Here is a 13,727-nt window from a genome sequence, read left to right as displayed (position 1 = left end):
GTGAGGATTCAGAGGAAGGTGGTAGTGTTGTATCCTCTGCTGGCTGGGAGAGTCTTTGGTTCTCTGGTCATTCAGTATGATTCAGACCAAACTGTATTTACTTTAGAATGGATCTGGGTTCTTAGGCATTGAGTCCTGCTGCAAGTTCTGTCCAGAGAACTTCAAGTCTCATAGGTGTGCTTTAATTCTGCATTTATTTGAGGCATGGCTGTGCATTTGTGCTCTTCCAGATAGAAATGCCACCTCAATTCTGAGAGTTCTCTCTTGACATCACTTGTTTGTAGTGATACAGGACAGGAATGTTACACAGTCTAAGATGTAACTGCAAGGCCTTTAGGATTTGATCTTTCAGCTTCAAGTCACAGATTTACATCAGCCTGTGAATGCTCTGTGGCAGGCATGCGTGTTATCCTGCCATCTCCCAGTAGAACTAGTATTCTATTTAATTTCTCCTTGAAGAGGTATTGGTAACATTCTCTTTTGGCTTATAATGGATCTCTGGACTCTGGGGAGTAACTTTTTAGTCTGCTGACTTTAGAAATTGTAATACATCATCTCATTTTGGAGTTTTTAACCAGGAGACTGTAACACCTGATTAAACTGGTTTGTAATATATGCTGCAAAACATAAGTGCAGCTTTAATATTGTTGTGTGTAAATGCTTGTCACGTGTATCCTGTAGTTAAATTTGCCTTTGGAAATGGCTCACCTGCATAGCTGGTTAGGATTTTTCCCTACTAACTGGTCTAGTTTCTCTCTGTGTAGCTCTATGAATACCAAAGATCTGCTGCTTTTCAGACCTTGTCCTCCAAGGTTTAATGCTCTGGAGCAGTTCTATTTTATGTGAAGCTTGTTTACTTTCTCTTTTATTGCTGTCATGATTTCTTCTGACTAAATATACTGAAAAAGTAGTATATCAAAATTAGAATCTGAGCCCCAAATCACATCTACATCTGAGGCCTGTAATATTGTTGAGTATCTGCAGCTTTCTAATTACAGACTCTGAACCTAGTAAATAGGGAGGTTAAAAAACAAGGTTGAACCTCATGAATGATCTTGCATATTAAATGTGTAGGGTTTAATCTCTGGATGATGAAAGATTTAGTTGTCTGTTCAGAAGTGATATGGGGATAAACATGGGTGACACAAGTGAAGGAGCATTTTAAATTGCTTTTCTGTTCCTTTTGATTCTTCTGACACTTCGTGCTAGATCTTAATTTGTTTATATTGAAATTCCTCTGTTTTGTTAGCACTTATTTTGTCTGAGCCATGTTTGAATGTTGTTTTCAGAGGCAAATTACTTTGTAGCTCAGTGGGATAAAATGTATTTTATAATCGAAATATCAGTATCTTGAGTCACTGTTCCTAGAAAATGCTGTCTTTGGAGCTGATTGATCATTTTTTGTGATTATATGGACAACAGTATAATTTGTTTGCCTGTTACTTGTTAAAGGATAGACTTACAGTTCAAGGATTGTGTGATTGAGAATATGGTATTTTTAATGCAACATTGGTCGTACTCAGTACTGAGAAAATGCTACTGTGAAAGTAGGAGATATCTTGTCTCTCTGATGGCTCTTGTGGCTGGAGAAGCCTTCTGGTATCTTGAGGACTCACTGGAGCCTTCGTGCTACTGAGTGGTTGCCACTGGTTTGTGCTGTAGGTGCAGAGGCAAGGGCAGCTGTAGTTTGTATACTTGCATAATATAAAGAGAAACATTTTGGTAAGATCTTGGATGTATCATAAATGCAGAGCTGCTTTTTAAAGTAGGGCTTTGTGACTGCATAAATTGTTGTGTGGTATAAACATTATTTTTAAATAGATGTGGCTATATGCACATATTTTGATAAACTGTCTGAATTCTGTTTGCTCTCTTTGCAGGCTGCGGACTTGAGTAAACCAATAGACAAAAGGATATACAAAGGAACACAACCTACATGCCACGACTTCAATCACTTAACAACCACAGCAGAAAGTGTGTCACTTCTAGTGGGCTTCTCTGCAGGCCAGGTCCAACTTATAGACCCTATTAAAAAAGAAACTAGCAAATTATTTAATGAGGAAGTAAGTAGAACTCTTAATATTGTTGCATGCAATATATCTGTGATATTGAAGTTCCTTGATTTTCAAAGTTCAGTAGATGTGGTTCCACTTGCTTGTGTAGGTCATTGTTCAGTCACTGCCTTTGTTTTTCAGCTATTCCATTGGCTTGGAGTACTTACATAAAAATGTTATTCATCATGAAAAGATAAAGGCATCTCGTGGGGTTTAAGATTAAAAATGAGGATTTTCTACTTTGGGTATTACTGTAACTAGAGTTGAGGACGGTTTACAGGTACAAATAAGGTCTACAAATCTAAACGTTGCTGCTTGTGCTCTGAATTCAGTTGTTTCTGAGGCTTCTAGTTGCCAACAAAGAAGAAAATTTTAAACTGCTATTTAACTCGTATAGTAAAAATATTAAATAAGTTAAAAATACAAGTTTTTGTGTTCGGGACATTACAGCAGAAACTGCCTGTATCAAGTATTCCTAAAGGCTTGCTTGGATATGAGTAGGATATAAAGCTGACTGCACAAAAATGTGAGGGTTTGTGAGGTCTTGGCCATGTGATGTTCAGAAGGAAACTCTCCATCTGCTTTTTCTGCTGCTGTGCAATACGGAAAGATAGAAGGAATATTATGGAGAGCACTAATGCCAAGTTACAGGGCCACTGGCTCTGAGTATCTGGTAGCATTGACATTCTTAGTGGAGTAAGTATCCAGATGCTAATAAGGAAAGAAATCTGGTGACTGGGATGACTTGTGATAGCATTTTCTGCAGAGGATAAGCTGTGGGAATTTGGGTGGTCTAGGGGTCTAGGTGATATTCTTTTGAGGTTTGTTCTCTTGCTCCTTTTTTGTTTTAATCTAGCTCTACAGAGAAGTTTGCAGGTGTCTTGGTTGGTTGGTTGTTCTCACTGGAGATGTTTTATGATTAGATCTAATTCCTCCTCAACTTTCTAAAAGTAGCTGCATGTAGATCAGAAGAGGGGCGTTTTTCTTCCTACCTGCTCTGTCCCAACTGCTCTGTCTCTGCTTGTGTTGACTGGGAAATAGTGCTGGAGAATCTTTTAATGAATCTTTTGTCTGTTGATAGAAACCTCTGTATAAGTAGTTGAAATGTTAATTTTAGCATCATCCTACCACTCCCCCTAAAGAAAGTGTCTTATTTATTCTTGTACAATAACACTGTAAGTATTAAGGGTAGCAGGCGTACTCTAAACAGCTGGTTTCATATCTCAGAGTAGTTCCCACTCCTGTAGCTGAGCTATAGTTCCTTTGAGAAAAACTTGCAGTGGAATACTTAATATCAAGGCTCAGTGCACGTTTCCAGGCCTTTGATGGTGTTTACTGTCTGGTGACTACAGTGCAAAGCTGTCTTGCAGGTGAATAGTTCCTGTGGCATTCCCCAAATGCTGGAAGCACTGAAGCCACTTCCATCAGCCAGGATTGCTTTTTGTCTGTGCTATAGGCAGATTACTTCAGTGTGATGGAAATATGCCCTTTGACAGTTTGGTGGAAATTTAAATGAGGTGATGATCTCTCTTCTGCCAAGGTAATGTAAGGATTTGCTCAGTGCTACCAAAACTGCACGCACAGTAGGCTACAGTTAAATGGCAAATTCTTGTTTCCTATGCTGACCTTATCTGCAACCAACTTTTAAAACTTAAAATGCAACCTTATTACAACCAACTTTTAAACTTAAGTATGTATTTTATTCTGTCAATTACAGTATTGAATTTTGCCCTAGATGTGTTTGTAAGTTCTGGCTTGTATTTAAAACCCCTTTCAGAGAAACATTAGTGAGCATTGATGTTTGAACCAGTTAATTCACTTCAAGATGAAGGTGCCTATTGAGTTTTGAATATATTTTGAGTTTAGCTAGTCTTTAGGAATAACCACAGGCATAAGGTAGTCTGAATGAGTGCTAACATTGTTCTACAGATCCAGCACTCATGCTAGAGGTAGTAGAATTCACCTATGAGTAATTTCGTGCTTCAGGTATCCCAAAGCTCTGCTTTGACTATCAGCTGTGGTAGGGCAATCAGAATAGCAATCAGAATATATGCTACATTAAATAAATGAACCTGTTATGATAGGTTATGTTGAACATGAAATGCAATAGCCCTAGCATAGTCTTTAACTTATTTCTATTGATGTAGGAGATGATAGGGACTTGAAAGGCTGAGGTGAGTGGTAAGATCCTGTGTACCTTGTGACTGCCTACATAAATCTGTGTCCAGTGGTACTCCTTCCAGCTGTGTCAAAATTAAACCAGTGATATTTTCTTACTTCCCAAACTAGTCAAATATACCTCACAGATTCAGTTTTTCCCAGGTGGTAACCAGGGCTTTTTCATCTTACTTTTTAATCCTTTTTAAAATTTCAACTGAAGCCTTGAGCTGCATTTTTTTCCTAATAAACTTGTCCTATATCTTTGTTGCCAAAGCTATGTAAGACCTTAATGCATATTCTTTGATTGCCTCAGATTTTTCAGTCCTTTGTGGCCTGTGCTTGTAATTTTGTCCCTTCAAGTTCTTCAAAACATGACTAAGATAATCTTGACTCATGTTTCTGACTGGTGAGTGAAGCTTCTTCACTTACTATTCTTCCATCAAACTGAACATTAACTCTTTATCTCACATCCCTAACTGATTTGCTGATACTGCATTTAGACCATTCTTGTAACGTATCTGCTGCTCCTACTGTCTGCAGCTCTGGCTTTGTTGTGCTGCAGAACTTTGTGGACCCAGTTGAAAGCTTTTAAAACTCCCAAAACTCATAACTTCAGAGTTTTTATCTTGAGAAGGGGATGTGTTGTAGTCACTTGCACATGTCAGATCCAAGTCTCTCTGCATCTTGTCTCCCTGAGCTGATCTGTTCTCATTGTAAATTGTAATCTTCCGTTTTTCACAGCCTCCTTGAAGTAAAGATCAGGTTTGCAGGGTTTCTCTGCAGTATTTAGGATCATGTAACCCAACATGGTTATGGACATAGAGTGTAATTTCTGGAATAGAGGTTGAGCAGGTGCTCTTACATGTAGAGGTTCTTTGTCAGTTTAAGCTGCTTTAGTAGAGAGCAAGAAATTTTGCTTTTGTTTGTCATATTGGCAATGAGAAGACTGGTGCCTACAGGAAACCAGCTGGGCTGGTGTTCCCTGCCCATCTTCTCCTGGTGTGTGTTAGGTAACTTTGTCTCTCAGGTTTCTGATACCATCGTTATTGAGACATGCATGATATATATCAGTGAATACACGACAGTTAAAATATCACAACAGAGTCATAGACTGTATTATTTTAAAGCTGCTCCATTTGAAGAACTTTGCCATATTTACTTACATCTCTCAGCTCTCAAATACACCATGGCTGTTTTAATCAATGAGAAATACAGGAGAGAGACTTTCTGGTTGTGTAGTGAGGTTGACAGCAGCAGAATTGTAATCTTAAATGGCCAGGTGCTGCTTTCCAGTGACAGTTCCGCAACGGGTAGCAGTTGATGTGTTATCCATTAGTTTGAGGGTTTATGTATGATAAACAGCATAGCAAGGTTTTGGAGGGATTCTTTTTTCTTCTTTATTTTTGGGGTTTTATAACTTGTTCTGGTATTCCTTAGGCTCTTTATATTTGCACTCTTTCCTTTTGTGTAGCTCAGCTTTTCTTTCTGCTTACAATCAATATGTCAAATACAAACATTGAATGTGCTTGTAAAAATTACTTGTCTGCAAGTTGCAGCTGAGTGGTGCCATGGACAACATGGTAAGTTGTGGAAGTCCACCAGAAACGACAGCAGTCAAAGGAGTCAAACTTTACCTCTTAGTCCTTAGAGCATTGAAGACATTATGACCAGGAATGTTTGTTTAATGTGTGTGCATTCTTTTGCAATGATGAACTCTATTAAAATGTTTTGTTTTAAAGGAAAGTGCTTAATCAAATGGTAACAGAGTATTAACAGGTCCTTGGCTATTGAAAGAGAAATAGTTGGAGGTTTGAGATTCTAAAGGGAAAAGTTTGTGGTGCCCTGTGAATTCACCCAGCCACGTGCATTTACCTAATGACTTTCCAGCCACATGATAACAGGGTCACTGTGTATGCAGCCTTTGCTCCCTGAATCAATAAAAGCTGATAGAGTTTTTTTCAGATTTTATTTGTGATTTCAGATGAAATCAGAGCCTAAATTTACTGTTGTTGATTTGTAACCTGTTTGCTGTATAATACAGATGAGTAACTACCTTTTTTCCCCTTTAGCTTATTCAGTGTTTTCTTGTTTCCTTCTCATGCTCTTCAACTTACACAGGGAAAAGTAAACCAAAGAGCACTGCCTTTAGATTCATAACAGATTGACTGGACTGGAGTATGGTCTTTGTGGAATGTGACTGGACCATAATAATAAGCTTTTAAAGCACTTTGTCTGAAAATAATTTCCTCTTTACTGCCTGATAAGTTTTTGCAAATACAGTAACATGGTTCCTGTCTAGAAAGTTAAGTTGACTTAAGTCTTGCTCCCCAGAAAGCTCAGATTTATGGTTAATCATGAAAACTTTAATTTTCAGAGTTTCTGATGTGTATCTTCTTTGTTTTTCACAGAGACTAATAGACAAGTCCAGAGTAACCTGTGTAAAATGGGTACCAGGTTCGGAAAGCCTTTTCCTAGTAGCTCATTCCAGTGGCAATATGTACTTGTATAACGTGGAGCACACTTGTGGTACCACAGCCCCGCACTACCAGCTGCTAAAACAAGGAGAGAGTTTTGCAGTGCATACTTGCAAGAGTAAATCCACAAGAAACCCTCTGCTTAAATGGACAGTAGGTGAGGGTGCCCTGAATGAATTTGCCTTTTCCCCTGATGGGAAGTTCTTGGCATGTGTGAGCCAGGATGGTTTTCTTCGCGTGTTTAACTTTGATTCAGTGGAATTGCATGGTACAATGAAAAGCTACTTTGGAGGACTGCTGTGTGTGTGTTGGAGCCCCGATGGGAAATACATAGTGACAGGCGGAGAGGATGACTTGGTGACAGTTTGGTCTTTCGTGGACTGTCGAGTTATAGCGAGAGGCCACGGACATAAATCGTGGGTCAGTGTCGTTGCGTTTGATCCGTATACCACTAGTGTAGAAGAGAGTGACCCGATGGAATTTAGCGGAAGTGATGAGGATTTCCAAGACCTTCATTTTGGCAGAGATCGAGCAAATAGCACGCAATCTAGACTATCCAAAAGGAACTCTACAGACAGTCGTCCAGTAAGTGTTACGTATAGATTTGGTTCAGTAGGCCAGGACACACAGCTCTGTTTGTGGGATCTTACAGAAGATATCCTCTTCCCCCACCAACCTCTCTCAAGAGCAAGGACACATACAAATGTCATGAATGCCACAAGTCCACCTGCGGGAAGTGGTGGAACTAACCCAGGAAGTAATGGAAACAGTATCACAACACCTGGAAACTCTGTACCCCCTCCTCTTCCACGGTCAAACAGCCTTCCACACTCTGCAGTCTCAAATGCTGGCAGTAAAAGCAGTGTCATGGATGGTGCCATTGCTTCTGGCGTTAGTAAATTTGCAACCTTATCGCTACATGATCGGAAGGAAAGACACCATGAAAAAGATCACAAGAGAAACCATAGCATGGGACATATATCTAGCAAGAGCAGTGACAAACTGAACCTAGTTACTAAAACCAAAACGGACCCAGCTAAAACTTTGGGAACACCTCTCTGTCCCCGAATGGAAGATGTTCCCTTGTTAGAGCCTCTTATCTGTAAAAAGATAGCACATGAAAGACTGACTGTGTTAATTTTTCTTGAAGACTGTATAGTCACTGCTTGTCAGGAGGGATTTATTTGCACATGGGCAAGGCCTGGTAAAGTGGTAAGTTTTAATCCTTAATGCTGCATCAAAGAACTAGAACTCTGAATAGATAGTTTTCTTGAAATATAATGAATGTTGAATATAAAATTTCTTTATGCTTAATGTAAAAAAATATCCTCAGAGCCATACTTTTGGATACTGCATGCCATATTTCTGAATGATTTGAAGTGTCTTGGATACAATTATTAAATATAGTTGCCTTCCAGCAGAAGAAATAAATACTGTGCATCTAAACTATTGATCAGTGTTCTTATACTTAAGCATAACCACAATATGGTGAAAGCTATTTATGTAAAAATTGAAGTAAAACCTGTCAAACACTAAAATAATCATAATCCTTCTAATGTTTTCTACAAAATAAGCACTCCCAATGAGAGTAGCTTATGAAAAGCTGCTGCTTCTAAGTCTAATGAGAAACGTGAGCCTCTGAAAAAATGAAAACCAAAGTGTTTTATTCCTCCATACTTTTCTGTGGTGGTCTGCCATTAAATGTGAAACCACTTCTTATTGCAACATCAGCCATCTTACGCACAGATTCGTGAGCCCTGTACTGACTGTAGCTTATGCTCTTGAATTGTGAATCAGTATTATCAAGGAACTCTAATTTTAGCCAGGTTTTGATTTATGTATTTAAGTTAGGGATAATCCTGCAAGCTTTCTCTCGGTAGTTTAAGTGTTCTGTTCCTGTCAGGTTTGTTAGGCAGTTCAACCACTACAAGCTCGTGTTTATGATGGCATCTGTTCCATCAGCTGAACCTACATTAGTCTATTACTAGTTTTCACTCTTGTTGTTGATGCACTTGAACACCTATAATATTTTATTTTTCTTCTGGCCAATGTACAGATAGCTCAATTTTGACTGAAGCTAAATGCGTTGATTCTTACATTAAAAAGGACTTTGTGCTACAATAGCTCTGCCTCCCAGCAACAGTTCAAAGGAATATAGCTAAGAAAACATTTCCAGAGTTGATCTGAGAAAAAGGACCATTATTTTTGTGAAAATTTTTGAAAGGGGATGTAGATTATCATCTGAAGTAAAAGGAATGATCTGGTAATACCCAAATAATGCCATGTTGAGCAACTTAAATGAAAATCTGTTGTTTGTTAGATTTTAACCATTTGGTTAATAAATCTGACTTTTGAAGTAGAGTACTGTATATATTTAGATACCACATCTTCATTACTACAAACTTGCAAGTAAAACTCAATAATTTTTCTTAAAATTGTTTGTATAATGTAGGCTTTTTTGAGATTTTACCAAATCTGTCACAGCATAGGTATGCATAAAAATCTGTGTCTGTTCTGCATCGTAATGCATATTTAAAGGTTGAATCTAAAACTTAAAATTGAAAACTCCTTTATGGAAGAAGGGAGGAGGGTGTTACCTAAAAGTATTTTTTTTTGCCTGAGAACTACAAATCCAGCATTAATGGGAAAAAAAAAAGCACTCCCTTAAAATGCTAAATTATTTAAAATGTTTGCTCAAAATGAAAGTATTAAAGCAATTATACTTTTGTGACTCAGTGCACTTCACATCTTATTAATTACAGCAGTGCCTCAGATTGCTATTGTGAGCTACATTTTGTTCTAAAACTCCTTTGCATACTATTAAACACTACACTGTCATATTTATTTTCAGTGGCTGAGGTGGGTTTTGTTAGACTGAGTATAACTTAAATATTTTTGTGTATTGACTTTGATTTGGAATATGACATTTCAAATATTTCAGAGATAAAGTATGCAGTACCAAAAATCAGGATTTATGTATTGGCCAATATGGAAAACTTTAACTACAGGTAAGTAATTTTCATGCTGAAGTTATCACTTTCAAAATTAATATATTGCACACTGATGTAAATGCCATATTCTTTAGGATGTATTTACTTAGAAATTTTCAAATTAATTTGTTTTTCTGATTTCACTTGCATTTCTAGTGAGCTCACTCTGCTGGTAAAAACTAAATTTTGGTGGCATGTTTACAGGGCTTTGTTAGGAAAATACTTATGCCAGAAGAACGTTATGAGCATCCTTTTTGTTTATAGGAAAGCACTTAATATTATTTAATGAGAATTGTCAAAGTATAAAACACTCATGGTGATGTCTTTCTTACTGGGTTATATACCATCATTTCTGTTTCACCAGTTGTTTTATCCTAGCATGTCCCATTACTCTGGGTTTTAAAGTTGCTATTTCTAGTCTTCCTTTGACATATGGCTCCCCAAGTGATCTTAAAGCTCCATCACTTTTTTGTCTGTCATCTCTATAGAGTGAAAGCCTCTGAATCTTGCTGCTGCTTCCATCATTGCCTCAAAAGGCCTTCATTAAATTGATGCCACTGCCAGCCTAAAGAAAGAATTGGATGGAAAAGCAAAGGAGGTAGTGCAGTGTCTAACGTAATTTCCATTGTGCCAGTGCTACCTTTCCCTCTCATTCCAACAGCAAACAAACATGCGCTGTTCGGATAATTGGACAGTGTGCGACAAGTTCTGTTTATTTTTCTGGTTGGGCTTGTGCTGCCCTGAGTGGAAAATAAATCCTGAAGTATGTCTTCAGCCATGATCCTGTGATAGTTGATAGTCTGTACAGTGCTGACAGTGTCCTGACAGTTTGTTTATAAACTTTCCAAATTACTGCTTCGGTGTGTACAAAATCATACCTTGAGCTTCCTCACGGGGTGTACCGTTCTTGCACTGCACTTTCAGAACTGCTCTACCAACTCCCAGTCAGTAAAGTGAATGGCAAAATTCAATTAGAAACAAGTTGGATGAGGCTCAGGGTTCATTAGTTTCATTTTTTTTTTCTTTTTTTCTTTTTTTTTTTTTGTTTTTGTTTTTTTTTGTGGTGAGCTGGTTTCTGTGAAAGAAGGTTCAGGGAGGTCAGAAAAATAGGTTGCCTTAACAAGAGTATGAACTTTTCTTCACAAGATGGTGACAATTAGCTGTCATCTCTCTCCTCTGTCTTTCCCAGGCCCTGATGGGAAACCTAAATGGGGTTACAGAACTGTTGGATTAATCTGAAAATGTAGAAACAAAATTTGGAAGGAACAAAAGTAAACTTTCTTATGCTATCTTTATAGCTATGTCAAACTGAATTACAGGATCTGCAGAAGCAATTAAAAAACCCCAACAAAACCAACCCACAAAATCCCAAAGTGGTGCTTGGATATGCTAAATAAGTTTTCTCTGAACTCAGTGGTCAGAGTAACTGAGTACTTACATGATTTCTGTGTTGGACTTTAGAACTGATTGTTCGCTGTCTGTACAGCGACTCCATTTTAAGTGAATGAAAGTTGCCAGTGAGTTCCCTGTGTCAGAAAGCTCAAGGTAAGATTGGCCAGCAGTACCCCCAGGTGAAATGGCAGTGTATAACCTAGCAAGAGAAACATCCTACCACTTTGTAAAACAAATGCACATGGAATTTATTTATTTGACTTATTGTAAAGGAAAACTTAGACTTAAATTATAACATCCTTGAATTTTCTAGTTAACTACAATTGTAGTACAGTATCATGTTTTAGTATGACTTCTGTTTTAGTGAAAGTACTTAAACATTCATGTACTATATTTGAGTGAGACGAGCAGCTATACATACTAATTCTTCCTCAGTGGAAAGGAGCATTTCATCATTACAATTGAAGTTCAATTGCTGGTATTTAAGTACTATCAAATAGATTTCTTTCAACGTGATACGGTATCTGTATAAACTTCAGGGATGATTATAGTTAAACTGAAACACAGCTATACAACTTCAGGTTACCATGCTAAAATTTGAAGCTTTCTGTAATGTGCACAATAGCAAAGTTGCACATGCCATACCCGCATTATCAGGGTGAATTAAACCTAGAGTACACTGGTGTGATATTTATAGCAAGGTATGCGTGTGTGCGTGTGTGAGGAGGTGTGACAAGTGGCTCCAGTAAAGCCAGGAGAGATCATAACCTTGTAAAGGCTTTATGATGAGGATGTCTGGATTAGGAAATAACATGACTTTTACTAAACGCTTTCTAGAAAACCCATGTTCTGAATTATCACCTCTTAAAATTTGAGTATGTACTTGGAATGACTGTATATGTCTGCCCCTTTAACAACATAAAACTACTAAATTAATATTTAAAATGCTGGCCTGCTTATGTTACAATAATAAAATTTGTGTCAGTTAATTTACTGTCAATTTACATGTAAAGATTAAACTATTTTTTCTGCATTTTATGATTCTGTATACTGGAGTTTGTTAAAGATTGACATGTTAGGTGATACTGTACAAAATTGTATTGACTACCTTTAGTGAAAATCAAAAGTAAAATTCATATGTATTTCCTTTTTACACTTCCATCTAATTTCTTGACAACTTGAATAAATTTCATAGAGCCTTTCTAACATGAACTATTGTTAATTTAACTGTTGCAATAATTAAGCTTTAAGAAGTATTGTTGGTATATTTATAATTTTAAGATCATGTTTGTTTCATACTGCTTATTTTTAGCTGTTCTATTGTCACTGTTACAGCTCAAGAACTTTACTAAATACTTGACATTACAAAATAACTTGCTGGGGTTGTCCTCTGTATACTGATGTTAAATAAAAATGTGTGATTGAACTGTAAATGTAGATAACTTTCAATAGTCCTTTCCACATTTGAGTTTTAATTTATCTTGCAGTGCTTAGGTGGTCTTATGCTCTCACACTGTGCTGAACAAATGGCCACAATGAAAGTGTTAACTTGCCATGCTTTAAAGTAAGAAGTTGATGACATCTGTAACATGCTCTAAGAAAATGTTTCAGTTCGTCTCAAGCCTATGCAGATGTTTTGATGTTTAAATCTTGCTGATAAGGTCAAGACTCATGGTAGCTGTTTTTTTAGGATTAGAGTAACATTAAACAGAATACTTACCAAAGCACTTTTCAAACTTGTTTAAACTCAGATTCAGCAGAACACAGACATGGCTGTGTCTAGATTCTCTCTGCACACCTGTCCGGTAGGAGCTGGGGCAGAGTGTCGTCATTCCTTCTAGGACTCTACAGGAGCTCTTTCCTCTGTGGACTCTGGTGCAGGGTATGTTCTTTATTCCAGCTTTAGATCTTGGTGTTTACATAATGATTGCTGAATTTACAGCCCCAAGGGTATGGCTCATGTAGATGATTCAAGCATTTTCTGTCTAGAAAAAATAGTCTAGAATGAAACTCACCTGAACTAAAATAAACTAGTCTAAAATTTTAGCTGCAAAATTTCTGGGAGCAAATCTAGGTGAAGACTTCGGATGTTGCCCTTCCATTTGTGGGGTTAGGAATTGTCTCACCTTTGCAGTGATTCTTCCTAACAAAGAAAGAGCCAAACAATTGCTGTTTACTAAAGTGTTTCAGAGGCATTTTTGAGGAATTTCAGTGTAAAAGTGAGTTACTTTGGGTCCAGTCTGACAGGGAGGACTCTTGTTTGTCTCTTATGCAAAAATACTCTGTAGACTAAAGCTGAGGCAACCATCTTATGTAAACTTGAGAACTTTGTGATACTTCAATGGTACTGACCGTTGTGATGATCTATACATAGAACATGGGTGCATATTTAAGAACAGGGGCTAATGAAGGAACAAAATAAAATCCGTTTCAATGCTTCTGACCATCCAGTTATATCAAATGATGCAAGAACTGGTTGGTCAAACCAGTTTCTCAGTATTCAGTGTGAGCCTGAAACAAAACCCAACTTCCACAGGTTTTGTAGTCAGAGAAGGTATTTGGCAAAATAAGTCTTGAAACATAAAGGTGTCATTTTACTTGCCTTTAATAATATTGCACAAACTTCTCATAGAAATAACCTGTAAGATCATATTATT

General features: G+C 37.4%; 1 protein-coding gene across 6 annotated transcripts in view; it reads left to right on the top strand.

The window, feature by feature from the left end:
- WDR20 (WD repeat domain 20) overlaps positions 1–13,727 on the top strand; it is a 45,449-nt gene that overhangs the window by 25,157 nt on the left and 6,565 nt on the right. For 2 of the 6 annotated variants that reach the window (XM_033062824.1, XM_042779405.1), the window contains exons 2-3: positions 1,881–2,063; positions 6,623–7,900. In XM_033062824.1, the coding sequence (XP_032918715.1) occupies positions 1,881–2,063; positions 6,623–7,900 (1,461 nt within the window). Of the gene's footprint in view, positions 1–1,880; positions 2,064–6,622; positions 9,697–10,166; positions 12,500–12,821; positions 12,953–13,727 lie in introns of those variants that run through there. The other 4 variants (XR_004418234.2, XM_033062823.2, XM_033062825.1 and 1 more) reach the window with 4 other exon arrangements.

This window comes from Catharus ustulatus, chromosome 6 (assembly GCF_009819885.2).
Source record: "Catharus ustulatus isolate bCatUst1 chromosome 6, bCatUst1.pri.v2, whole genome shotgun sequence".
Classification (NCBI taxonomy): domain Eukaryota; kingdom Metazoa; phylum Chordata; class Aves; order Passeriformes; family Turdidae; genus Catharus; species Catharus ustulatus.
Note: the sequence above shows the minus strand (reverse complement) of the source record. Positions and strands in the feature narration are given on the sequence as shown.